This window comes from Manis javanica, chromosome 10, assembly GCF_040802235.1.
Source record: "Manis javanica isolate MJ-LG chromosome 10, MJ_LKY, whole genome shotgun sequence".
NCBI lineage: Eukaryota > Metazoa > Chordata > Mammalia > Pholidota > Manidae > Manis > Manis javanica.
The window spans coordinates 29,922,057-29,950,049 of record NC_133165.1 but is presented as its reverse complement, the minus strand read 5'-3'; the positions used below and the strand labels follow the sequence as shown (position 1 = coordinate 29,950,049).

The 27,993-nt window shown below is 45.7% G+C and overlaps 1 protein-coding gene and 1 long non-coding RNA gene across 2 annotated transcripts; one reads left to right on the top strand and one right to left on the bottom strand.

The window, feature by feature from the left end:
* The first annotated feature begins 204 nt into the window (after nucleotides 1-204).
* On the top strand, nucleotides 205-27,470 carry LOC140844032 (uncharacterized). Its single transcript, XR_012122130.1, has 3 exons — nucleotides 205-262; nucleotides 12,219-12,374; nucleotides 26,277-27,470. It is a non-coding gene; the product is annotated as an uncharacterized lncRNA (long non-coding RNA).
* LOC140844031 (endogenous retrovirus group FC1 Env polyprotein-like) lies at nucleotides 15,609-25,170 on the bottom strand. The gene is made up of 2 exons (XM_073215056.1): nucleotides 24,826-25,170; nucleotides 15,609-17,995 (listed from the first exon to the last, which is right to left on the bottom strand). Exon 2 carries the CDS (start codon nucleotides 17,819-17,821, stop codon nucleotides 16,139-16,141), a length of 1,683 nt encoding a protein of 560 aa, XP_073071157.1. The 5' UTR covers nucleotides 17,822-17,995; nucleotides 24,826-25,170; the 3' UTR covers nucleotides 15,609-16,138.
* Nucleotides 27,471-27,993: the final 523 nt, after the last annotated feature.

Below are 27,993 nucleotides of genomic sequence, written 5' to 3'. Positions count from 1 at the left end.
CCTGGGACCGGCGCCTGAGGACAAAGAAAATCGCGCATTTCTCCCTTTCTTTTTCTTTTTGGCAAGTGCTTTTTGGAGGCCTTAGGGGGACAGGGACCCCAGTGCCAGGGAGGCAGGGCGGCAGGGCTGGTGAGCGGGTGCCTGGGACCGGCGCCTAGGGACGGAGAGGGTCGAGCGTTTTTCCCTTTTTTTTGGCAGGTGCTTCTTGGAACCCTTGAAGGGACAGGGACCCCGGTGCCAGGGAGGCAGGGCAGCAGGAACGGTGAGCGGGTGCCTGGGACCGGTGCCTGAGGACAAAGAAAATCGTGCATTTTTTCCTTTTTTTTTTTTTCTTTTTCCTCTTTCCTTGTTGCTGTTGTTGTTTTGGTTTGGAGAGTGCTTTTTGGAAGTCTTAAAGGGGCAGGACAGGACACTTAGACCAGAGGCAGGGAATCTGGGGATCTCTGGGCACTCTAACCCCCTGGGCAACAGGGAGCACAGAGGCCCCTTACAGAGATAAATAGCCTCCCAGCCGCTACCCCTCCAATGTGGCTCCACCATTTTGGAGGAGCAGCCCCAGCCAGGCCACGCCCACTGCAACAGTGGAGATAAACTCCATAGCAATCGGGCAGGTAGCAGAAGCCCTGTCTGTGCACAGCAGACAAGCATAAGCCACTAGAGGTCGCTATTCTCCAAGGAGAGGAAGGCCACAAACCAACAAGAAGGGAAGCTCTTCCAGTGCTCACTCGTACCAGCTCTGGAAACTATCTCTATCACCATGAAAAGACAAAACTACAGGCAGACAAAGATAACAGAGACAACACCTGAGAAGGAGACAGACCTAACCAGTCCTCCTGAAAAAGAATTCAAAATAAAAATCATGAACATGCTGACAGAGATGCAGAGAAAAATGCAAGAGCAATGGGATGAAGTCCGGAGGGAGATCACAGATGTCAGGAAGGAGATCACAGAAGTGAAACAATCCCTGGAAGGATTTATAAGCAGAATGGATAAGATGCAAGAGGACATTGAAGGAATAGAAACCAGAGAACAGGAAAGTATAGAAGCTGACATAGAGAGAGATAAAAGGATCTCCAGGAATGAAACAACACTAAGAGAACTATGTGACCAATCCAAAAGGAATAATATTAATATTATAGGGGTACCAGAAGAAGAAGAAAGAGGAAAAGGGATAGAAAGTCTCTTTGAAGAAATAATTGCCGAAAACTTCCCCAAACTGGGGGAGGAAAAAATCGAACAGACCACGGAATTACACAGAACACCCAACAGAAAGGATCCAAGGAGGACAACACCAAGACACATAATAATTTAAATGGCAAGGATCAAGGACAAGGAAAGAGTTTAAAAGACAGCTAGAGAGAAAAAGGTCACCTATAAAGGAAAAAGCATCAGGCTAACATCAGACTTTTCAACAAAAACAATACAGGCCAGAAAAGCATGGCATGACATATTTAATGCAGTGAAACAGAAGGGCCTTGAACCAAGGATACTGTATCCAGCACGACTATCATTTAAATATGATGGCGGGATTAAACAATTCCCGGACAAGCAAAAGCTGAAGGAATTTGCTTCCCACAAACTACCTCTATAGGGCATCCTACAGGGACTGCTCTAGATGGGAGCACCCCTACAAAGAGCACAGAACAAAACACACAACATATGAAGAATGGAGGAGGAGGAATAAGAAGGGAGAGAAGAAAAGAATCTCTAGACAGTGTATATAACAGCTCAATAAGCGAGCTAAGTTAGGCAGTAAGATACTAAAGAAGCTAACCTTGAACCTTTGGTAACCACGAATCTAAAGCCTGCAATGGCAATAAGTACATATCTCTCAATAGTCACCCTAAATGTAAATGGACTTAATGCACCAATCAAAAGACACAGAGTAATAGAATGGATAAAAAAGCAAGACCCATCTATATGCTGCTTACAAGAAACTCACCTTAAACCCAAATACAAGCACAGGCTAAAACTCAAGGGATGGAAAAACATATATCAGGCAAACAACAGTGAGAAGAAAGCAGGGGTTGCAGTACTGATATCAGACAAAATAGACTTCAAAACAAAGAAAGTAACAAGAGATAAAGAAGGACACTACATAATGATAAAGGGCTCAGTCCAACAAGAGGATATAACCATTCTAAATATATATGCACCCAATACAGGAGCACCAGCATATGTGAAGCAAATACTAACAGAACTAAAGAGGGAAATAGACTGCAATGCATTCATTTTAGGAGACTTCAACACACCACTCACCCCAAAGGATAGATCCACCGGGTAGAAAATAAGTAAGGACACACAGGCACTGAACTACACACTAGAATAGATGGACCTAATAGACATCTATAGAACTCTACATCCAAAAGCAACAGGATATACATTCTTCTCAAGTGCACATGGAACATTCTCCAGAATAGACCACATACTAGCTCACAAAAAGAGCCTCAGTAAAATCCAAAATATTGAAATTCTACGAACCAATTTTTCAGACCACAAAGGTATAAAAGTAGAAATAAATTCTACAAAGAAAACAAAAAGGCTCACAAACACATGGAGGCTTAACAACATGCTACTAAATAATCAATGGATCAATGAACAAATCAAAATAGAGATCAAGGAATATATAGAAACAAATGACAACAACAACACAAAGCCCCAACTTCTGTGGGACGCAGGGAAAGCAGTCTTAAGAGGAAAGTATATAGCAATCCAGGCACACTTGAAGAAGGAAGAACAATCCCAAATGAATAGTCTAACATCACAATTATCGAAACTGGAAAAAGAAGAACAAATGAGGCCTAAAGTCAGAAGAAGGAGGGACATAATAAAGATCAGAGAAGAAATAAAAAAAATTGAGAAGAATAAAACAATAGCAAAAATCAACGAAACCAAGAGCTGGTTCTTTGAGAATATAAACAAAATAGATAAGCCTCTAGCCAAACTTATTAAGAGAAAAAGAGAATCAACACAAATCAACATAATCAGAAATGAGAATGGAAAAATCATGACAGACCCCACAGAAATACAAGGAATTATTAAAGACTACTATGAAAACCTATATGCCAACAAGCTGGAAAACCTAGAAGAAATGGACAACTACCTAGAAAAATACAACCTCCCAAGACTGACCAAGGAAGAAACACAAAAGTTAAACAAACCAATTACGAGCAAAGAAATTGAAACGGTAATCAAAAAACTACCCAAGAACAAAACCTGGGGCCGGACAGATTTACCTCGGAATTTTATCAGACACACAGAGAAGACATAATATCCATTCTCCTTAAAGTTTTCCAAAAAATAGAAGAAGAGAGAATACACCCAAACTCATTCTATGAGCCAACATCACCCTAATACCAAAACCAGGCAAAGACCCCACCAAAAAAGAAAATTACAGACCAATATCCCTGATAAACGTAGATGCAAAAATACTCAATCAAATATTAGCAAACAGAATTCAACAGTATATCAAAAGGATCATACACCATGACCAAGTGGGATTCATCCCAGGGATGCAAGGATGGTACAACATTCGAAAATCCATCAACATCATCCACCACATCAACAAAAAGAAAGACAAAAACCACATGATCATCTCCATAGATGCTGAAAAAGCATTTGACAAAATTCAACATCCATTCATGATAAAAACTCTCAGCAAAATGGGAATAGAAGGCAAGTACCTCAACATAATAAAGGCCATATATGATAAAACCACAGCCAGCATTATACTGAACAGCGAGAAACCAAAAGCATATCCTCTGAGATCGGGAACCAGACAGGGATGCCCACTCTCCCCACTGTTATTTAACATAGTACTGGAGTTCCTAGCCATGGCAATCAGACAAAACAAAGAAATACAAGGAATCCAGATTGGTAAAGAAGAAGTTAAACTGTCACTATTTGCAGATGATATGATACTGTACATAAAAAACCCTAAAGACTCCATTCCAAAACTATTAGAACTGATATGGGAGTACAGCAAAGTTGCAGGATACAAAGTTAACACACAGAAATCTATAGCTTTCCTATACACTAACGATGAACCAATAGAAAGAGAAATCAGGAAAACAATTCCATTCACCATTGCATCAAAAAGAATAAAATACCTAGGAATAAACCTAACCAAAGAAGTGAAAGACTTATACTCTGAAAACTACAAGTCACTCTTAAGAGAAATTAAAGGGGACATTAATAAATGGAAACTCATTCCATGCTCATGGCTAGGAAGAATTAATATTGTCAAAATGGCCATCCTGCCCAAAGCAATATACAGATTTGATGCAATCCCTATCGAATTACCAGTAACATTCTTCAATGAATTGGAACAAATAATTCAAAAATTCATATGGAAACACCAAAGACCCCAAATAGCAAAAGCAATCCTGAAAAAGAAGAATAAAGTAGGGGGGATCTCACTCCCCAACTTCAGGCTCTACTACAAAGCCACAGTAATCAAGACAATTTGGTACTGGCACAAGAACAGAGCCACAGACCAATGGAACAGAATAGACACTCCAAACATTAACCCAAAGATATGTGGTCAACTAATATTCGATAAACGGGCCATGGACACACAATGGGGAAATGACAGTCTCTTCAACAGATGGTGCTGGCAAAACTGGACAGCTACATGTAGGAGAATGAAACTGGACCATTGTCTCACCCCATATACAAAGGTAAACTCAAAATGGATCAAAGACCTGAATATAAGTCATGAAACCATTAAACTCTTGGAAAAAAACATAGGAAAAAACCTCTTAGACATAAACATGAGTGACCTCTTCTTGAACATATCTCCCCAGGCAAGGAAAACAACAGCAAAAATGAGCAAGTGGGACTACATTAAGCTGAAAAGCTTCTGTACAGCGAAAGACACCATCAATAGAACAAAAAGGAACCCTACAGTATGGGAGAATATATTTGAAAATGACAGATCCGATAAAGGCTTGACGTCCAGAATATATAAGGAGCTCACACGCCTCAACAAACAAAAAACAAATAACCCAATTAAAAAATGGGCAGAGGAACTGAACACACAGTTCTCCAAAAAAGAAATACAGATGGCCAAGAGACACATGAAAAGATGCTCCACATCGCTAATTATCAGAGAAATGCAAATTAAACCTACAATGAGGTATCACCTCACACCAGTAAGGATAGCTGCCATCCAAAAGACAAACAACAACAAATGTTGGCGAGGCTGTGGAGAAAGGGGAACCCTCCTACACTGCTGGTGGGAATGTAAATTAGTTCAACCATTGTGGAAAGCAGTATGGAGGTTCATCAAAATGCTCAAAACAGACCTACCATTTGACCCAGGAATTCCACTCCTAGGAATTTACCCTAAGAACGCAGCAATCAAGTTTGAGAAAGACAGATGCACCCCTATGTTTATCGCAGCACTATTTACAATAGCCAAGAATTGGAAGCAACCTAAATGTCCATCGGTAGATGAATGGATAAAGAAGATGTGGTACATATACACAATGGAATACTACTCAGCCATAAGAAGTGGAAAAATCCAACCATTTGCAGCAACATGGATGGAGCTGGAGAGTATTACGCTCAGTGATATAAGCCAAGCGGAGAAAGAGAAATACCAAATGATTTCACTCATCTGAGGAGTATAAGAACAAAGGAAAAACTGAAGGAACAAAACAGCAGCGGAATTACAGAACCAAAAAATGGACTAACAGGTACCAAAGGGAAAGGAACTGGGGAGGATGGGTGGGCAGGGAGGGATAAGGGGGGAAAAGGAAGGGGGGTATTAAGATTAGCATGCAGGGGGGGAAGGAGAAAGGGGAGGGTGGGCTGTACAACCCAGAGAGGACAAGTAGTGATTCTACAACATTTTGCTAAGCTGATGGACAGTAACTGTAATGTGGTTTTTAGGGGGGACCTGATATAGGGGAGAGCATAGTAAACATAGTATTTTTCATGTAAGTGTAGATTAAAGATTAAAAATAAAAGAAAGAAAGAAAAGGGGGATTACTCCTTGATAGGATAAAACTATTGGTAAATCAAAGATCAACACATGCTTTAAACATCCTTAATATTGATCACTTAAAGGGTGTCAGATGATCAGCTATGGAGGTACTCTTTTCTGATAATATTCCTTTCTCTTAATAAAAAAAAAAAAGCAGTTCCTGTGTGCTGACCTCCAATGAGTTCTACACAGTGGTATAGAGGGCATGTCAAAGTGTGGGCAAAGGGTCTGTTTGTTTCTATGCAGAAGATCAAGGCCTAGCTTGGCTACCCAGAAAATGAACTAAGATACGATATGAGGAGGAGCTTCCGGCATCAGCACTCTCTGGAGGACTCGTGCCAGGGGATGATCATCAAAAAGCCTCCACAGGGATCCGGGCGATGCTGCGGTTGTGGCTGCATCCATCCCACCGTTTCCTGGACTTGCCACTGGAATGAGGAGGGAGATGTCTAGGCTGGCTTGTGCATACAGTGAGACAACGAATTTGAGTGGATCTGTACTGTTGGAACTCAACCAGGAGTTGGGAGGGGTGCAAGTTGTAGCACTCCAAAATCTTACGACTATAGACTATCTACAGTTAATAGAACATATGGGATGTGAACAGATCCCGGAAATGGGTTGCTTTAATTTGTCTGATTTCTCTCAGACTGTTCAAGTACAGTTGGACAATATCCATCATATCATAGACAAATTCTCACAAATGCCTAGGGTGCCTAAATGGTTTTCTTGGCTTCACTGGAGATGGCTGGTAATTATAGATTTGCTTAGTTTGTCACCGTATTCCTATTATGTTAATATGTGTGTGCAAGTTAGTAGTTTAAAACCTATATATGCTTAAGGTACTCTACAAGAAGATATGTCAAAGAAATAATCAATTCTCCCATGTTTTCTTCCATATGCTACCTCTATAGCTTTTCTTCTTCCTTCCTAATTACAACCCTTAAATAGAATTTGTGCCTCATTTCGAATTTACTGAGTATCATAATTCCTGCAGGTGGTAAAGATACCTCGAGACAAGTGCTGGGCATAGAAGCCACAGGGCATAAATCTGCAAAGAAGTAAAAAGCTAACCTTTTGAAACAATATGGCTTCTCTCTCACTTATCAACTTTACATCTCCCTGTATGGCCCCGGAAGATGACAGGTTAGCCAGAGACGGGTAAAATTCCTCAAGGGAGGAACAACCTAAGACAGGTACAGTCGCAGGAGGGCCATCAGGTGAGAAATTGCGGATCAACAGTGGTGAGGCTTAGAACATCACCACCCCTGTTTTAAGAGAAATCTTCTGCATCCATGGATGTTTTAAGGCCCTTGTCTAGCTTGGATTAACACATAGTCTACAGGCACACACCTGATCATCTACAATTGCTCTTTTACAACACTAAACTATGTTTTCTACCTTTATCTTGCATCTACCTACCACTTCAGCATTTTATTAAAAATAAAAATAATAATAATAATAAAGGGAGAAATGTGGGATCCACATATAAATGAAGTATAAAAATCAAACGAATATTCATATTTGACCTGATTGTTTATAGTTCATAATGCGTGATCAAAACCGAAAGTTTCTGTGATGAATGCCCTTGTACTGTTCACCATGTAAGAATTTATTCACTCTGTAAGAATTCGTTCATCATGTAAGAACTTGTTCATTATGCTCCAGAAGATTGGAGACTGATGAGTATTAGGCTTGAGATGGATTAATGATTGTGCATTGAGCATTGACCCCCCATACAGAATTTTATTGTTGTTAACAACCATTTCATCAATAAATATGAGAGATGCCTTCTCAGAGAAAAAAAATGTGTTAAAATAAGCACATTTCAAAAAAATATACTCAACAAAATATTAGCAAACTGAATTCAAATATACATCAAAAGGATCATATACCATGACCAAGTGGGATTCATCCCAGGGATGCAAGGATGGTACAACATTCGAAAATCCATCAACATCATCCACCACATCAACAAAAAGAAAGACAAAAACCACATGATCATCTCCATAGATGCTGAAAAAGCATTCAACAAAATTCAACATCCATTCATGATAAAAACTCTCAACAAAATGGGTATAGAGGGCAAGTACCTCAACATAATAAAGGCCATATATGATAAACCCACAGCCAAGATCATACTGAACAGCAAGAAGCGGAAAGCTTTTCCTCTGTGTTCGGGAACAAGACAGGGATGCCCACTCTCCCCACTGTTATTCAACATAGTACTGGAGGTCCTAGCCATGGCAATTAGACAAAACAAAGAAATACAAGGAATCCAGATTTGTAAAGAATAAGTTAAACTGTCACTATTTGCAGATGACATGATATTGTACATAAAAAACCCTAAAGACTCCACTCCAAAACTACTAGAACTAATATCGGAATTCTGCAAAGTTGCAGGATACAAAATTAACACACAGAAATCTGTGGCTTTCCTATACACTAACAATAAATTAATAGAAAGATAAATCAGGAAGAGAATTCCATTCACAATAGCATCAGAAAGAATAAAATACCTAGGAATAAACCTAACCAAGGAAGTGAAAGACCTATACCCTGAAAACTATAAGAACACTCTTAAAAGAGAAATTAAAGAGGTCTCTAACAAATGGAAACTCATCCCATGCTCCTGGCTAGGAAGAATTAATATCATCAAAATGGCCATCCTACCCAAAGCAATATACAGATTCGATGCAATCCCTATCAAACTACCAACAGGATTCTTCAATGAACTGGAACAAATAGTTCAGAAATTCATATGGAAACACCAAAGACCCTGAATAGCTAAAGCAATCCTGAGAAGGAAGAATAAAGTGGGGGAGGATCTCACTCCCCAACTTCAAGCTCTACTACAAAGCCACAGTAATCAAGACAATTTGGTACTGGCACAACAACAGAACCACAGACCAATGAAACAGACTAGAGACACCAAACATTAACCCAAACAAGTATGGTCAACTAATATTCGATAAAGGGGCCATGGACATACAATGAGGAAATGACAGTCTCTTCAACAGATGGTGCTGGCAAAACTGGACAGCTACATGTATGAGAATGAAACTGGCTCACTGTCTAACCCCATACACAAAAGTAGATTTGAAATGGCTCAAAGACTTGAATGTAAGTCATGAAACCATAAGACTCTTAGAAAAAAACATAGGCAAAAATCTCTTAGACATAAACATGAGTGACCTCTTCTTGAACATATCTCCCCAGGCAAGGGAAACAAATGCAAAAATGAACAAATGGGACTATATCAAGCTGAAAAGCTTCTGTACAGCAAAGGACACCATCAATAGAACAAAAAGGTATCCTACAGTATGGAAGAATATATTCGTAAGTGACAGATCCGATAAAGGGTTGACATCCAAAATATATAAAGAGCTTACACACCTCAATAAACAAAAAGCAAATAATCCAATTAAAAAATGGGCAGAGGAGCTGAATAGACAGTTCTCTAAAGAAGAAATTAAGGTGGCCAACAGACAGATGAAAAGATGCTCCACATCGCTTGTCATCAGAGAAATGCAAATTAAAACCACAATGAGATATCATCTCACACCAGTAAGGATGGCTTCCATCCAAATGACAAACAACAACAAATGTTGGTGAGGTTGTGGAGAAAGGGGAACCCTCCTACACTGCTGGTGGGAATGTAAATTAGTTCAACCATTGTGGAAAGCAGTATGGAGGTTCCTCAAAATGCTCAAAATAGAAATACCTTTTGACCCAGGAATTCCACTTCTAGTAATTTACCCCAAGAATGCAGCACTCCAGTTTGAAAAAGAGAGATGCACCCCTATGTTTATCGCTGCACTATTTATAATAGCCAAGATAGGGAAGCAACCTAAATGTCCATCAGTAGATGTATGGATAAAGAAGATGTGGTAAACATACACAATGGAATATTACTCAGCCATAAGAATAAAACAAATCCTACCATTTGCGACAACATGGATGGAGCTAGAGGGTATTATGCTCAGTGAAATAAGCCAGGTGGAGAAAGACAAGTACCAAATGATTTCACTCATATGTGGAGTATAAGAACAAAAGAAAACTGAAGGAACAAAGCAGCAAAAGCACAAACCCAAGAATGGACTAATAGTTACCAAAGAGAAAGGGACTGGGGAAGACAGGTGGGAAGGGAGGGATAAGGGTGGGAAGAAAAGAAAGGGGGCATTACGATTAGCATGTATAGTGTGGGGGGGGGGCACGAGGAGGGCTGTGCAACACAGAGAAGACACGTAGTGATTTTACAGCATCTTACTATGTTGATGGACAGTGACTGTGAACGGGGATGTGGGGGCGACTTGGTGAAGGGGGGAGCGTAGTAAACATAATGTCCTTCACGTAAATTGTAGATTAATGATACCAAATTAAAATTTACAAAAATAACCTAAATGCAGGATCTTCAAGGGCTAATCATAAAGGGAATTAGGAAATTGGTCCCAAGATCTCAAAATGTTTCTAAGGTGTTTGAAGTCCAATGGGAAAAGGTAGTGACCCCAACTGCATTTTCATAGAGACTCAGGGACCAGATTAGAAAGTATTCAGGACTTGACCCAGAAGCTCAGGTAGGACAGGGTCTTTTAAAAGTCAAAATTTTTGTAACCAGATGTTGACCAGTTATTGCGAAGAAATTACAGAATTTAAATGGATGGAATGAGAAACCTATAGAGGAATTACTGAGAGAAGCTCAAAAAATGTTTGTTAGAAGAGAGGCTAGAAGCTTGTATTTCAAATTGTTAGATGGACAGCCAGACCCTCTCCAATGGACCCCAGGGGAACTTCAAATTCTAGAGGAAGTGAAAGCAATCCTTAGTCACCACCCCAGTCCTGGCACTCCCATCTTTAGAGAAGCTGTTTAACTGGTTTGTTACTGTTGAACAAGGTTCTCTGTAGGGTTTTGACCCAAGTCTGAGGAGGAAAGAAACATCCAGTGGTCTTTATGTCTAAACTATTGGACCCTGTCTCTTGAGGATGGACTGAATGTGTTCAGGCCATCGCAGCCATGACCTTACTGGTGGAAGAGAGCAGTAAATTAACTTGGAGGAACTCTCACATTCAGTAGTCCTCACCAGGTTCAGGTCATACTTAATCAGTGGGCTGGGCACTGGCTAATAGATTCTCAAATTTTAAAACATAAAGCAAGTTTACTTGAAAAAGATAACCTGATCTTAACCACAGACACTGTCTCAATCTGACCAGCTGGTTATGTGCAGGGGAAGCCGAAGACCAGTCAGAATTGAGCCATAGTTACATAGACCTCATAGAATATCAGACTTGGAGTAGTCCATACCTTTGGAAAAATTTGGACAGAAAGAGGCCTCATAAACAGTAAAGGAAAGGAATTGATTCATGGGCAATTAATTAAGGAGGTTCTGGAAATTCTTGTACTTCCAGCTGAGATTTCTATAATGCATGTGAATGGTCACCAGAAAGGAAGTTCTTATGAAGCAATGGTAATAAAATTGCTGATGTAGCTGCTAAAGAGGCTGCATCTGAAGATGAAATTAGATTTTTGAACCTCACTCCAAATATCCGTAAAATCTCATTGATCCCAAAGTTTTCCAAGAAGGAGATTAAGAAGCTACAGGAGGTGGGGGCATCTCGAGATGAGAAAGGGAGGTGGACTTTACCAGATAGGAGAGAAATGATTGGCCAGCCTATTATGAGAGAGCTGATGGACATGTTACATAGAGGGAGCCATTGGGGTCCTCAGGCTATGTGTGATGCTTTGCTAAAGGTTTATGGGTTTATTAGCATTTACACCATTGCTTAACAGTTTGTAGGAGCTGCATAATGTGCCAAAGAATTACTAAGAAGTGTATGAGAAAGCCAGTATCTGGAGAGAGACTCCCAGGAATAAGACCATTCCAAAGTATTCAGATTGAATTTACTGAGATGCTGAAAGTGGGAAAGGTTAAATATTTAGTAGTAATTGCTGACTATCTCACTGGATGGGTGGAGGCCCACCCACTAACAACTGCAACAGCAGGATCAGTGATAAAGGTACTTTTAGAGCAAGTTATTCCTAGGTTTGGGTTAATAGAAAATGTTGATTCACATAATGGGAGTCATTTTACTTCAAAAATACTACAGGGAATAATGATTATTATATGAGCTACCATATCTGGGAAGGGCGACAGACTTTACCCACTATGGAAACAAAAGATCAATTTTTAAGGGAATATGTGCTGGCCATGTCTTCTAACTTATCTTCTCTCAGGCTGAAAGGACTCCTCACCCAGACTCCCCCACTTGAGTTCTTCACTCACTGCTTCCAGCCTAGACCTGGTGTTAGTAAAGTCCTGGAAAGAAGATGGACTCCGGCCCAGCTGGGAAGGCCGCTACCAAGTGCTCCTGATCGCGGAGGCTGAAAAGGGTTGGGCTCACTATACCAGAGTAAAGAAACTGACTGGGGGATCTGGGGACAAAACCGAGAATTGGCAGGTGTCCCAGGTGGCTAACCAACCCTTAAGACTGACACTAAAAAGAACCTAAAATTGTTAACTTTTATCCTTCTAATTCTGTATTTCACAGTCAAGTCACAGGGAGCCCTTAGAATGGGAAGGAACTCCTGGTTATCCTGTCAAACTCTAATCAATATTACCAAAACATCAAGCCCCCAAACCATTAGGTTTGATGCTTGTTGGGTTCTAGATAATAAGTATCTCTGTCCTGAATGGACAAATCTTAATAGAATAAAAAAGGCAAGTAGGACTACCCAGTTTCAAGGGTGGACAGCCCCTCATGAAGTAGAAAAATCTTTGAAAAGAGAGCTCCACTTAGCTAAAGGAATTCCTCCTGACAATTGCCAGGAAAGACAGTGTAAACCCATTTTTTTAACTATACATAAACCTCAAGACGGACTTGGCGCAGATGTCATTGGAGTAGATCCTGTGGGAAGGTTTGATCTTAATTTAATTAAAGGCAAGACTTCACCAAAGTGGCCACCCCCAATCCTGAGGGAAATATTGAGCCAGAGCTTCCCCAAAATGACCCTAGACTAGTTACTGTAACAGAGATAAAAGACCTAAAACAGACTCTTGAAATAGAGATAGGTTATGAAGACACCAATGCCTGGGCAGAGTGAGTTAAATTTTCAGTACTCGCTTTGAATTAAAGCGATTGTTACGCATGTGTTGCTGGATGGCCACAGGCGCAGGTGGTCCCATTCCCTCTGGCTGGGACACAGATCCCACTGAAATGAACTGCATGTTGGCCCTGTACCAGGACAAGGATGCTTGGGGAAATGAGACTTGCAAGGGCTTGTCTTTACTCTTTCATGCACTAAAGAAGTCAGACCCGAGGGCAATCCCCTCTTTTTCCATAAGGAAGATGAATCATTCCTCATGCCTCTCTAGGCAAGGGGAAGGTTTCACAACTCCTGTGTGAAACTTACTAACTTGTACCCATGCCCTAAATGTCTCTAAAGAGGGTAACTTCTCGAAATTAAGCAATCCCCCGAGTGGATGTTTGGTGGTACTGTGGAAAGGGGAACCTACGCTACTCATTGCCACCCAACTTGACTGGGACTTGTGCTTTAGTCCAATTGGCCATTCCATTTACCCTGGCATTTCTCTCCACACCCAATGAAAAAAGCTTAACTAGAAAATCGCAGATCATCACAAGGATCCATTGACTCAATAGGAGTCCCTAGGGGAGTCCCAATTAATTTAAAGCTAAAAATCAAATAGCTGTAGGGTTTAAATCAGCACTAATTTGGTGGTCCACCATCAACAAAAAGGTAAATTTGGTCAGTTGTATTTACTATAATCAACAAAAGGTTATTATTAACTATACCAGGGATGCTCTTCTAGAAGTAGCTAGCTAACTAGATGCTACCAGCAAGATGGCCTGGGAAAACAGAATAGCATATGTTAGCAGAAAAAGGAGTCATCTGTGTTATGGTAGGAGGAAAATACTGTACTTTTATCCCAAATAATACTGTTCCTGGTGGTACTGTTACTAAAGCCCTACAGGTTACTAAAAACCTACCACTTTAGCTAATGAATTATCTGAAAACTCTGGCATGGTGACCCTTTTACAGACTGGTTGGAAAGATGGTTTAGAAAATAGAAAGGTGTGGTTGCCTCTGTCTTAACATCCCTGTTATAGTTGCAGGAGTTTTAACTGCTGTGGATGCTGTATCGTCCTTGTGTGAGAGGCTTGGCTCAAAAGCTTATAGAGGCAGCCATAAACAAGCAAATACCTATGACCTATACCCAAAATAATCTTATGTTATTAGAAGAAAAATTGAACTATGAGGAAGAGAGTAAAAAGCTATTAGGGAAATTTGAGAAAGGACCAAGTGTAAATTAAAATACATTACTGGGAATAAAATCAGAAATTCTTAAATAAAAAGGGGGGAACTGTTAAGAAAGAGTATAAAATCTGAATGTGATTTATTCCCACTAGGATGTTCATACATTTTAACAGTAAGGTATTAACAAAGGGCCACGTGGTGGAAGCTGCTGGGGCTGAGTGGGGATGGGGGAATTGATAAGGGCCTGGCAATACCTGTTTGAGTTTTTTAAACCTACCAATAAGATTAAGACAGATGGAAAGATATAACTGACTTAGGCGACGTCCGGGAAAGAATGTGAACCCTGTAGTACTCAGCCAATGATGAACCAGGGGAGGGACCCATGCACGAGGAGATAAATTACTGGTGCCAAACTCCCCAGGTGTGCCTGCCCACCAGACACTCATCTTGCAAGACCGTCATTAAAGCCTTGCTCTGCTGTTCTCTTTGTCTCTGTGTCCACTTACTGAATTTGGACCAGTGAGTGTGTTTTTCACAGTTAAGAAGTAAAATTCTTAACTTACCATCTAACAAACAAATAGTAACTCAACCCATTCTGGAGGGCAGGGCAAATAGTTTAATTGATATGCCCCCAGACCAAAAAGCTGCTATTCTGGGAAGAAATCAGCAGCAAATTTCTTATGTTAATTTTGCAGAATTACCTGGAAAACTAATCAAATGAAAGATGTAATGACTCATGAAGGATAAACATTCAGGGACCACTTAACAAGTCCACACCATTAGCCCTTTGAAAATACTCAACCATCTATAAAACCCCAGACCCTAAAACGTTGAGGGTGCCTTCTCTTCTGAGATAGCGCACACTCTCCCCTCTCTGAGTGTGCACCTTTTTTGCTTTAAATAAATGTCTCACTTATAACATTTTGTCTCTGTGCTTTGCCAGTGGTGTCTTTGTTGCTTTGCTTTTTCATTCTAATCACCTATACTATGACTTCCCTGTGTCTCCTAACCGACTTCCCCCCTAACAGATTGTCTCATCCTGTCCAACATTGTTTTCCTATGCCCAGCTCCCTTCAGATGGCCCCACACTCAGCAATCAAAGTTGCTAAGGATTTTACCCTATTCTAAGCTCAACCTATCATTTACAGCCTCTCCCTAATTTTTAAATATAAGCATGGACCTCTGCTTCCCTCCCACTTCTTTGCTGTGCTTCTTTGCTGTTTTCTGGAGTATAATAACAAATCACTTTCTAAAGAACTTGGAGGTTGTGGGTACAGTTGTAATATTTTCAGAATATCTCACCTGGCTTTAGTAGATCTGTATATCAATAGTGAAAGGAAAGGAGCGACACACAACAGCAATTTACCGGAGAGTTCCGCTTTATTAGGGAAAGGTGCTGGGATATATAGGATGGGGCATAGGGTGATTGTGGTGTTACTTCTACGGGGCTGGTGGCTGTTGGCTAGGTGCTGGGATTGGGAGGGGGGCGAGAGGTGATTGGGCTTCAGGTGGCGCCGGCGGGAACCGAGGACCCCGAAAAGAAGCCGGAAGTTCGCCATCTTACTGGTGGGGACCCTTCATTCCCCCCTTTCTCCTCTATGGGTTTGTGGGCGTTGCTTTCTTTCTGACTGCTTCCTGCTGAACAGGGGCGGAGAAGGGAGTGAGGGTTTGAGGATTGGGAGGAAAGGGTTGACAGGACTCCCCACAGTAAGGATGAGTAGATGTGGACTTCTTCAGGTTGGAAATCAATGAAGGTTCCCTGTAACCATAGGTTGAGGACCTGTTGATTCCAATGGTGCCAAGAGGATATGGGTGTCAGGAGCCAGGCGTCTGCGGCCATTGTTTCCAGGAACAGTTTCCAGCGGAGAGAGGGGTCCATCTCAGCATGTGGTGAGGAGGTCACGTGAGGGTGAGGGGTCTTCCGTGGCCAGAAGCTGGTAGTTCCTGAGTAAAAGCTGGTTGAAAGCTTGATTAGAGATTTTCCCGACTTGGGATTTGATGAACTTTATTATACAGGGTAAGAAGAGACAGACAAGAAGAATGACTATTATGGGGCCTGCAATGGGCCAGAGCCAGGTGAGGAGGGGGTTTGTTAGTATTGACGAGAATGGGTTGGAATTGGAAGCAGAGTGGAGGCTGGAGGCAAGGTCAGTGAGTTTGGTGATGTCAGTTTCTACAATGCCGGATTCGTTGATGTAATAGCAGCACTCTTCCTGGAGGAAGACGCAGGTGCCACCCTTCTCGGCTGTAAGCAGATCTAGGGCCCGCCGGTTTTGAAGGGTGACTTTAGCTAGCGAAGTGACTTGTCTTTGGAGAGAGGCTAGGGAATCGGCAGTGGATGCCAGGGCTCCCTCAAGTTTGGCGTCGAGATCTCTAACTGCCCATAGAGAGTGACCCAAGGCTCCTCCTGAAAACCCCACCCCAATGGCTGAGGTGATTAAAGAGATACCGACCATGATGGGAAGGAAAGCAGCCCTTTTTGTGCGCGAGTGCAAGGGAGGTTGGAGCTCAAGGAATTCTGCCATGCTGTAAAGTGTAAGCTGTGGGATTAGGGTGACGAGAATGCAGGGTGTATCGGAATTGAGAGGCAGTGAGTTGAAAAGGCTGCCATTACACCAAAAGAAGTGTCCCGGTTGTGTAAAAGTCTTGGAGCCGGAGGTAGGGGTGTAGATAGAGAGGCAGTGAAGTGCACTGGAGGGGGGTGGAGTTGGGCCTACACAGTGGTGGATGGTGAGATTATCTGGGTATTCTGGCTCCCATAGGGGTATGTCTGCCAGGGGACGGAGGGGTTGTCCTTCTGCATGGAAGGAGTAGTTGGAAATATTAAGGGGCACGGCGGCCAGCAGTGGGCGCTGTAGTGATGCGCACAAGAAACAATTGGCGGTGTTGAGGGTGTGGTTGAGAAAGATGGTGGTGTCTTGAATGAGCTGTAACCAAGAGTAGGAGGAATAAGATGAAGAGGCGCCGTCAAGAGTTTGGATAATGACCTTTTCAGAATGTCTGATATCTGATGCAACTTGAGAGATCTGGGAGCGAGAGGGAACATACTCTCGAGAGATATGAAGGGTACCGTGGGGGGTTGAGGACCCCTTGTAGTAAACTGAGGCTGTTACTCCAGCAGCCCATCGAGAGTCCCAGGGATCTGAGATTGATAAGGAGAATGAGCCGTTGGGATATTTCATGAAACGGTTGGAGGAGTAATACTGTGGGTACTGGAAGTCACCCATGTAGTGAATGGTGCAAGACCAGTAGGGGCATCCCCCGTAGGTGTCTGGCCATCGCCTGCAATAGGCTTGTCTTTGGTCATAGAGGAAGCAGAGGTAGGGAGAATAAAGGTAGCTGTAAATGAATACTTCAGTGGAGGGAGGAAAGTGGAGGTACAAAGGCTCAGAGCAGCCTTTCAGAGGGCAGTCTGATGTGGCAATGAGGGCAGTAACTTTTGTTTGATGCTGTGTGTAAGTCTGCTTGACTTTGAATCGCCATACAAAGGAGGATGGGGCGGCAGGGAAGACAATAGGAATGAGGGAAAAAAGCGAGAGAGCAGTAAAGGAGGAAAAAGTCATGATTCAGGTATGGATGGCAAAGGGGGTGCACGGGAGATGCGGAGCTTCAAGGGATCAGAGGGATGAGGCGTGGTAGAGTAGACAGCGTCTTGGGCTGTGTCCGAAGGACTCTGGATTGTGACTGATGGGTCTTGGGTGTCCAGAGAAGGTGAGTCTTGGGTATTTGGTTTCAACCTGGAGATATGAATCCAAGGGGTGACAGAGTTATCAGGCAGTGAGAGCTTGGCAGCCGAGGGGGTGCAGAGAATAACTGGGTGTGGACCTTCCCATTTCGGGGTGAGAGAGGGCTGATCCTGTGGTGGCTTATAAAACACTAGTTGGCCGGGCTGTAAGACAGGAGGATTTTGGGAGGCGGATGGATCAGGAAGGAGCCAATCTTGATATTTCCACAATTCAGTGCGGAGGAGAGAGAGTAGTGGAAGGGCTATATTGGGAGGAATTGGTTCTTTGTGGGAAGGGAGCCCCAAGGGTAGAATCGGGCGGCCGTACATGATCTCAAAGGGTGACAAGAAGGAAGGTTTTTTTGGGAGGGCTCGAATGCGGAGTAGAGCTAAGGGAAGTAAGCGAACCCAGTCAAGGTGTAGTTCTAGAGATAGTTTGGTCAGGATGTCTTTTAGAGTCCTATTGGCTCTTTCTACTTTTCCTGAAGCTTGTGGTCGATAAGGACAATGTAAATGCCAGGGGAGCGAGAGCGACTTGGAGAGGTTCTGGATAATTTGGGCAGTGAACTCAGGGCCGTTATCTGATTGGAGGGAAGTGGGCATCCCGAACCTAGGAAAGATCTGGGTGAGGAGGATAGAGGCAACTACGGATGCTCGTTTGTTAGTGGTGGGGAAAGCTTCAACCCATCCTGAAAATGTATCTACTAGCACGAGTAGGTATCTGGTACGTCGTACAGGGGGCATGTTAGTGAAGTCTATTTGCCAATCTGCAGCGGGGACATTACCCCTTGCTTGATGAGCCGGGAAGGGTCGGGCTTTGAGGGGGGTATTAGGGTTAGTGCGTTGGCAGATGGTGCACTTGCAGGTTATTTGGTTAAGTAGGGTTTTGTCTTCAGGAGAGAGAGGAAAAAAAGATTGTAAAAAATGGATTAAGGATTGGGGGCTGGGGTGGAACAGGTCATGTAAGAGGCGGAAGAGAGACTCTTTGTCCTGAGAGCAGAGGGCATCTTGTGATAAGGCTAAAACTGCAAGGGCAGACGGATTGTTGCCTGGTGCGTTTTCTGATAGGGCAACTGACCGGGCTACTCTGTCGGCCTTGTTGTTACCTCTTGCAATGGGGGAGTCATCTTTTTGATGTGATTTGCAGTGGACTATGCCTAGTCGGTGTGGGAGTTGTGAAGCCTCTAAAAGTTTAGTAATTAAGGCTGAATTAGTTATGGAATTCCCTTTTGTGGTGAGGAGGCCTCGTTCTTTCCATACTGCCGCGTGGGACAAGAGAATGTGGAATACGTACTTGGAGTCAGTGTACAATGTGAGAGACGTGTCCCGGGCCAGAGTGCAAGCTCTGGTGGCTGCAATGAGTTCAGCCTGCTGATTGGTTGTACCAGGGGGTAGGGCTCGTGCTTCAATGACATCTTCGAGGGAGACTACTGCATATCCTGAGTAGTGGATGCCCTCATGTTTAAAGGAGGACCCATCAGTAAACCAGATGAGGTCGGAGTGTGAGAGGGCTCCTTCGGAGATCGTGGAGTGGCATGGAAGGAAGTTGTGAAGGGCTTCTAGGCAATCATGCGAGGGAGTATGAGGAGAGCAGGGTAGAGGAAGAAGAGTGGCCGGATTTAGGGGCGGGCAGGGGAGGAAAGAAATGTTTGGATTTTGGAGGAAAGAGGACAGTAAGGTGAGGAGTCTGGAGGGGGGGAGAGTCTGTAAACTTTTGTAGGTTAAGAGATCTTTTAGGTGATGTGGGGACAGAATGGTAAGTGGCGCTCCGAATGTTAGTTTATGAGCTTCTTTCTGCAAGAGCTGTCCAGCGGCTAATGCCCGTAGGCAGGGGGCCCATCCCCGAACTGTGGGGTCTAATTGCTTGGAGAGATAAGCTACTGGGGCAAAGGATGGGCCATAATATTGGCCTAGGACTCCTAGAGCTTGACTGGACCTCTCATGAATGTATAATGAGAAGGGTTTTGACAAATCAGGGAGATGGAGAGCTGGAGCTTTTACAAGGGCTTGACGGAGCTTAATGAAGGAGTGTCGGGGTGAGGATGATAATGGTTCTTCAGGGGGGCCCTTGCTGAGGTCGTATAGGGGTCTTGCCAACAGGGAGAAGTTAGGGATCCACGCTCTAAAATACCCAGCCAAGCCTAGAAAGGAAAGGATTTCTGTCTTGGTTTTGGGAACGGGCAGGTCAGAGAGGAGTCGTTTTCTGTCTAAGGTAATGGACTTTCTTTGCTGAGACAGAAGGAATCCAAGGTAAGTGACAGAAGGGGAAGAGATTTGAGCTTTGGCAGGGGATACTCGGTAACCTCTGGAAGCTAGAAGGTTAAGTAGAGACGCAGTGTCAAGTTGAGACTGTTCCCACGAGGGACTGCAGAGCAGAAGATCATCTACATATTGTAATAAAGTGGACTCGGGGTGATCATGGTGAAACTGTTTGAGGTCTTGAGCTAGGACTTGTCCAAAAATATGGGGACTATCTCGGAAGCCTTGTGGTAAAACTGTCCAAGTAAGCTGAACAGAATGTCTGGTGTATGGGTCCGTCCAGGTGAAGGCAAAAAAATCTTGGGAGGAGGGGTCTAGGGGAATAGAAAAAAATGCGTCCTTGAGATCTAGGACTGAGAAGTGGGATGCAGAAGCAGGGATCTGCGATAAAAGGGTGTATGGATTTGGAACTAAGGGATGGATAGGGACAACGGCTATGTTGATGAGGCGAAGGTCTTGGACAAGGCGGAAAGATCCGTTGTTTTTTTTAACAGCTAATATGGGGGTATTAAATGGGGAGTGAGTGGGTCTGAGGTAGTTTTTGTTTAAGAGATCTTGAATGATGGGTTGGAGGCCTATGAGGGCTGAAGTGGTTAGGGGGTATTGGGCCTGGCAGATATACTGAGAGGGGTCACGTAATTTGATAGAGGCGGGGGGACATAGGGCCATGGAGGGGCTTGTAATGTCCCAAACTTTGGGATTTACAGGGTGTATAAGGGCAGAACTGGAGCTTTCATTGGGTAGAGGGGGGCTGTCGGCTATGAGGGCCATCAGAAAGGGAGTACTGGGGGCTGTGGGATTGGATATAGTTATGGAAACGTGGAGGAGGGAAAGGATGTCCCGTCCTAGTAAGGGGATGGGACACTGGGGCATAACTAGGAAGGAGTGGGAGAAAGGTATGGGACTGTCTAGGATTGTGCATAAAAGGGGGGGGGGTTTTAATGGGAAAATCTGTTTACCTCCTACCCCGACTATAGGAGTAATGGCTGGCGTGGTAGGGCCCCGGTATTCTCGCAAGACTGAGAAGGTGGCTCCTGTATCTAGGAGGAAGGAGATGGGGCGACCGTCTACTGTTAAAGTAACCCTGGGCTCCTGTTTGGTGATGGAAATGGTCGGGCGAGAAGCCCCCGGGCCCCGTCAATCTTCTTCTGCCAGCCCCACTACGGTGGGCTTAGGATGGGGGTTGTTCGTCCAGCCTCCCCTTCGGGTGGTTGGGCAATCAGACCCCCAGTGGCCCTTTTTGTGGCATCTGGGGCATGGGGTGGTAGGAGATCTGGGGGAGGGGCACGCCCTTGACCAATGTCCCTCTTTTCCGCACTTGAAACAAGCTCCTTGGGGGGGCTTGTCTGTAGAGGGGCGCCCAGGTTGTGGTTTTATCAGCTGGGCCAACATCTGGAAATTGGCCTGATCAGCTTTTTGTTTACGGCGTTCTTTCTCCTCCTCCCGGTTATGGAAGACTTTAAAGGCCACTGTTAGGATCTCAGTCTGTGGGGTAGCGGGGCCCTGTTCTAACTTTTTGAGTTTAGCTTTAATGTCGGGGTAGCTTTGAGCTAGGAAGTATGTCATAAGGACCTGTCTTCCTTCAGGTGTTTCTGGGTCCAGGCTGGTATACTGTAATAGGGCTTGAGTGAGTCTATCTAAGAACTCGGAGGGGGTTTCATCTCTCTTTTGAATTATGTCTTGGAGCTTTTGAAAATTGACTACTTTACGAGCTGCCTTTTTTAGACCTGCTATTAAGCAGGAGGCAAAAATATCTCGAGAGTGGAGACCCACAGCGGTGTTATAATCCCAGTGTGGGTCTTGTTCGGGGACAGCAGTGGGACCAGGGGGACAGGTGGGGTCAGTCCTGTGGGTTTCGGTAGCATGCATTTGGGCGAAGTCCCAAGCTCGTCTACGCTCCTCAGGGAGGAGAGTATTGGCCAGGAGCATGAAGATGTCATGATGCGTGAGGCTGTAAGACTGGAGGGTCCATTGAAACTCCCTGATGTAGGTCGTGGGATCAGTGGAAAAGGAACCTAGGCGTTTCTCTAGTTGGGCTAAATCTCCTAAGGAGAAGGGGACGTGAACACGCAAGATGCCTTCGGATCCTGCTACTTCCCGGAGCGGGGCGATAATTTTGGGAGGCCCTCGGGACCGAGTCTGAGGGGGACTGAAGGGTTCTGGCTCAGTCTGTGCAGGGGAAACAGGTAATGGGGGCAAAGCCGCGATAATTTTGGGAGGCTCTCGGGACCGAATCTGAGGGGGCAAAAATGGACGAGGCTCTTGGAACTTAGTTAGAGGGGGGCTGAAAGGCTCAGGCTTGATTTGCGGGAGGGGGGAAGGTGAGGGGGACAGAGGAGGAGGTGGTGAGGTGCAGGAGGAGATGGTGGAGGAGGGGGAAGGGAGAGGATGGGAGGCTTCTGCGGGGGTGGAGGCGGCGGCGGCGATAGAGGAAGGGGGAGGGGCTGTTGTAGGAGAAGAAGGGGAAGGGAGAGGATGGGAAGCTTCTGCCGCGGGGAAAGCGGCAGCGGTGGCGGCGGTAGAGGAAGGGGGAGAGGCTGTTGTAGAAGGAGAAGGGGAAGGGAGAGGATGGGAAGCTTCTGCCGCGGGGAAAGCGGCAGCGGTGGCGGCGGTAGAGGAAGGGGGAGAGGCTGTTGTAGAAGGAGAAGGGGAAGGGAGAGGATGGGAAGCTTCTGCTGCGGGGGAAGCGGGAGCGGTGGTGGCGGTAGAGGAAGGGGGGGGTGCTGTTGTAGGAGAAGAAGGGGAAGGGAGAGGACGGGAGGCTTCTGCCATGGGGAAAGAGGCGGCAGTGGCGGCGGAGGGTGGAGGGGTTGTAGGAGGGGGAGGGGCTGAAGGGGGAAGTCTGTATGGCGGAGGCTCGTCGGCCGGGTCAAAGGTAATTGAAGAGGGACTGGGAGTGTGTGGAGGGGAGGGAGACGGCTTGCAGGCTAGGAGAACTTGGGGCGGGGAGCAGGTGGTGCAGAGGCTGGGATTTTGAGCTAGGAGGCGAAAAGCTTCGATATAGGGAATCTCCTTCCATTTTTTCAGGCGCTGGCAGTAGTTAAAGAGATTGCGAGTGATGTTAGGATCAAGAGTTCCCCCTGCGGGCCATTGGTTGTTATTGTCTAGGGGGTATGTCGGCCAATCTTGGGAGCAATATTTACGGAGAAGTTTTGGTTTTATATCAGGCGTCAGGGAGAGGGTAGCCAGATGCTTAAGCAGGCATTCAAGAGGTGAACTTTCAGGGAGGGATGAGGAGGCTCCCATGGCTAAAGGACAGAGAAGGAGACAAACAGGGGAAGACGAACGGAGATCCTCAGACTGGAGGCAGACCACAAGGAGACAAAATGGCTAAAGGACAGAGAAGGAGACAAACAGGGGAAGACGAACGGGGATCCTCGGACTGGAGGCAGACCACAAGGAGACAAAATGGCTAAAGGACAGAGAAGGAGACAAACAGGGGAAGACGAACGGGGATCCTCGGACTGGAGGCAGACCACAAGGAGACAAAGGGCGTCCCCGATGATCCTTGGTGGTCTGCGGAAACTCGTATACGAGTCGGAATTTCTTGGGAAGTGTGGGTCGTCACCCAAACTTCCCTAAGAAGGCAGAGTGCCGGAGTCACGAGGTACCTAGCGCTAGGCGTTTTCGGCGGGCCGAACAGGTTTCGGCGGACGGAACAGAAGGAGGAGGGAGCGGGAAAAGGAGCGTTCTCATCTGCAAAGGAGTCACCTCATTTATGGCTGTTGGGGGGGGGGCTGAGAGTCTGCTGCAGCTGTGAAGGCCTGAGGTGGGGGTTTATGGCTTTTGGAGGAGGGGCCTGAGGGTCCGCTGCAGCCGTGAGGGCCTGAGGCAGGGATTTATGGCTGTCGGGGGAGGGGCCTGAGGGTCCGCCGCAGCCGTGAAGGCCTGAGGCGGGGAGCGTTCCCTCCTCGTCCCCGAGCGTCAGGGCCTTGCCGGACGATCACGGTCAATGGCACTGCGATAGCTCAGGGAAGAGTGGCCCACCCCGGGGAAGTTTTGCTTAAAAAGTCTCAGCTGAGGTGGGGGTTTATGGCTTTTGGAGGAGGGGCCTGAGGGTCCGCCGCAGCCGTGAAGGCCTGAGGCGGGGAGCGTTCCCTCCTCGTCCCCGAGCGTCAGGGCCTTGCCGGACGATCACGGTCAATGGCACTGCGATAGCTCAGGGAAGAGTGGCCCACCCCGGGGAAGTTTTGCTTAAAAAGTCTCAGCTGAGGTGGGGGTTTATGGCTTTTGGAGGAGGGGCCTGAGGGTCCGCCGCAGCCGTGAAGGCCTGAGGCGGGGAGCGTTCCCTCCTCGTCCCCGAGCGTCAGGGCCTTGCCGGACGATCACGGTCAATGGCACTGCGATAGCTCAGGGAAGAGTGGCCCACCCCGGGGAAGTTTTGCTTAAAAAGTCTCAGCTGAGGTGGGGGTTTATGGCTTTTGGAGGAGGGGCCTGAGGGTCCGCCGCAGCCGTGAAGGCCTGAGGCGGGGAGCGTTCCCTCCTCGTCCCCGAGCGTCAGGGCCTTGCCGGACGATCACGGTCAATGGCACTGCGATAGCTCAGGGAAGAGTGGCCCACCCCGGAGGTGGGGGGGGGACTTACCTAAAGGCCAGAGAGGAGTGGTGAGTGTGATGAGCCAGCGCCGGAAAAAGAGGACGAGGGCAAGCTGCTGCTGGTGTTGGGGGAAGACGGGGCCCAGTTGGGGTGTCCCGTCTCCCGGGTTTCGGCACCAATGAAAGGAAAGGAGCGACACACAACAGCAATTTACCGGAGAGTTCCGCTTTATTAGGGAAAGGTGCTGGGATATATAGGATGGGGCATAGGGTGATTGTGGTGTTACTTCTACGGGGCTGGTGGCTGTTGGCTAGGTGCTGGGATTGGGAGGGGGGCGAGAGGTGATTGGGCTTCAGGTGGCGCCGGCGGGAACCGAGGACCCCGAAAAGAAGCCGGAAGTTCGCCATCTTACTGGTGGGGACCCTTCAAATAGGCGTTCAGAGGTGGAAAGAAGTATGGCTTTCGTGCATTTGCATCATTCCTCAGGGGTGGAGAAAAGTCATCTCTATAGCAGTGGGTAATTACTTGGGCAACAGAGGGCTTATCTGTACCTGAGAGGGGAGCGAGAGGGCTGGTTTTGCTTCCCGAGCAGAGGAGAAAGACGGCCCTGGACTGCAGTTTGTAAGCAAGAAACAGGTTTTCAACTTTATTTTTCCCTTTGACTGATTTCAGTTTTTAGAGGTATTTTGCCCTGAGATTTCCTCTCTCTAGACTTACAGAGGTAAAACAGTAGATAGGAAGGGCAGATCTTTAAAGGAAGAGTAAAACCAAAAGGCCAAACTCCCCACAATTGATAAGGAAAAGTATTTTTTTACCAAAAAAGGAAAGGAGGGAGGTGATGGGCACAGTCTGTATGTCTGTTAACCCCTGGTGCCAGGATTTCAGTATTGTTTCCTTTTAATTGCTATTTATAAATTGGAAGAGTTTGAGTTGTTCAAGAGCAATATAATTGAGGAAAAGTCAAGAAGAGTATTTTTTGAGGTTAGGGCAGAAGAAATAGAGTGCAGCTTGCTCCCTTCCTTGACTTCAAACAGTGCACAGATTAGTTTTCTCTTGTTATTCCTACAAGGACAAAGACAAAAGAACACAGCTGTTGTAGATGGCTACATTGTAAGCCAAATAAACAAGCGCTGTTCCTATAGGCTGAGTTGTGGAATGCAGGACCACAGGCAGTGGGGGCATTTCCTGGGAGCTTGATAGAAACACAGAATTTCAAGACTTGCTCCAGAAATACTGAGTGAGAATCTTTGTTAAGCAGGTCCTGTCATTGTGTCCTTGTGAATGGAATTCCCTGTAAGGATTTTCACCCATGATGTGTGTCATTAAAAATGTTAATGTTCATTTTTAATGAAATTTCACCTTCTGAAGCATGAAAAGAAAATTCCACAATGCAGTTTTATATCAGGAATTGTGCAGCTTGATAAGTTAATTTTCATCTTACCCAAGGTCTTTTCTTTTTCTTTCTTTTTTAAATCTTCACCTTCTGCTGTGGCACCAAGCCAAGGTATACACACACCCACAGGTGATGGGGCTACTGGAGGCCTTGCTTATCAGCGTGGGCCACAGACAGTGCAGGCATTTCCTGAGAGCCTGATAGAAACTCAGAATTTCAAGACTTGCTCCAGAGCTACTGAATGAGAATCTGCATTTACAAAAGATCCCAGGTGATCGAATTGAGAAGCAGTTGAAAGAGCAAACGGGGACCGGAACCTCCCCCAGCCAATCCGGACCTGGATCCTCCCCCAGCCAATCGAGACCCGGATTCTCCCCTCACCAGTCATCAAAAAGCCCGCCAACTCCCCAACAAATCAGCCAAAGCCATGCCCATCACCTCACCAACAGCCCCTAGACCCCTATAAAACCTTTGTGCTTTTGAAACTCGCTCTCTCCGGCATCTCGCCGCTGCGTCAGTGCCAATAGGAGACTGAGCTCCAGCTAGCTCCAATAAAGGCTCTTTGCTTTTGCATCGGACTCGGCTCCCTAGCAGTCTTTGGGGATCACGAATTCTGGGCATAACATTTGGGGGGCTCATCCGGGATCCCCAAGACTCAGAAGGACCCCAACCCAGAGAGCTCGACTGGCCACAGTAGGTATTGTATTTGTTCTTTCCCTGTCTCTTTTGTGTGTCTGCTTCCTGTCTCTGTTTGCGTGAGCTCATTTCTGGAATTCTGGTAGTGCTCCTTGCAGTCTAAGTGCATGCACTGGAAGACCGCGGGCCGGAGGATTTGGAAGACGTTCTGATCCTCCCTTGTGGAGGGATGTGGATTCCCCTAAAAAGTCTGAGATGAGGTGGGTCACTCCTGCCAGTCGGCGTGAGGCTGTCATCTAGCTTTCAGTTTTGCTTCCACAGAATTGGAAGACTTTTCAGGGGCCCTCAGTTTGTCTGTTTCTGTGTTTTTCTGTTTTATTTTGTGGACTTACTGGACAGACATTATGGGACCCACTCAGACTACTCCTCTAAGTATTATGATTCATCACTTTACAGATGTAAGGGGAAGGGCTAACAACCTTAGTGTAAAAGTCCAGAAGGAGCCGTCACAGACTTTTTGTTCTAGTGAATGGCCAGCATACAATGTCGGATGGCCGCCAGAGGGAACCTTCAACCTCCCTACCATCCACCGAGTCAGAGAGATCATCTCTCGGTTGAAGGCGAGTCACCTTGATCAACTCCCTTACATTGTCACTTGGCAGGGCCTTGTAGAAGACCCACCCTCTTGGCTTAAGCCCTTCCTGGCCCCACACCCTCTGGAGCTGAAACCCATTCTTGCTTTGCAGGGGACGGAGAAAAAGGAGAATAAGAAGAGTCGTACCCAGCCTTCAGCACCCCTCTACCCTGTCCTTCAAGGGGGGACTGATGAACAACTAATTTTCCTCCCCCATATCAGCCCTCTAGGTTGCCAGAGGGACATCCCCCCCTCTCTGGGGGAGGCAGAAGCTGCTCCAGGAGCAGGAGGCGGAGGTGCTCCAGTGGGAAGCCCGCCCTTTACCAGACGAAGGGCCCAGAGAGAGCAGTCTGCCTCCGCTGCCGAGTCCACCATTCTGCCCCTACGAACCACTGGCCCCCTCGACAAGCAGAGAAATCAGCCCCACCACTACTGACCCTTCGCCACTAGTGACCTTTACAATTGGAAAGCTCAAAATCCTAAGTTTTCTGAGAAACCCGCAGGGCTTATTGATTTATTGGACTCTGTCCTCTTTACCTACCAGCCCACTGGG

Bases quoted from the DNA above. Each gene is read 5' to 3' on its own strand.
- LOC140844031 (XM_073215056.1), bottom strand. From the start codon at position 17,821: ATGACTTTTTCCTCCTTTACTGCTCTCTCGCTTTTTTCCCTCATTCCT.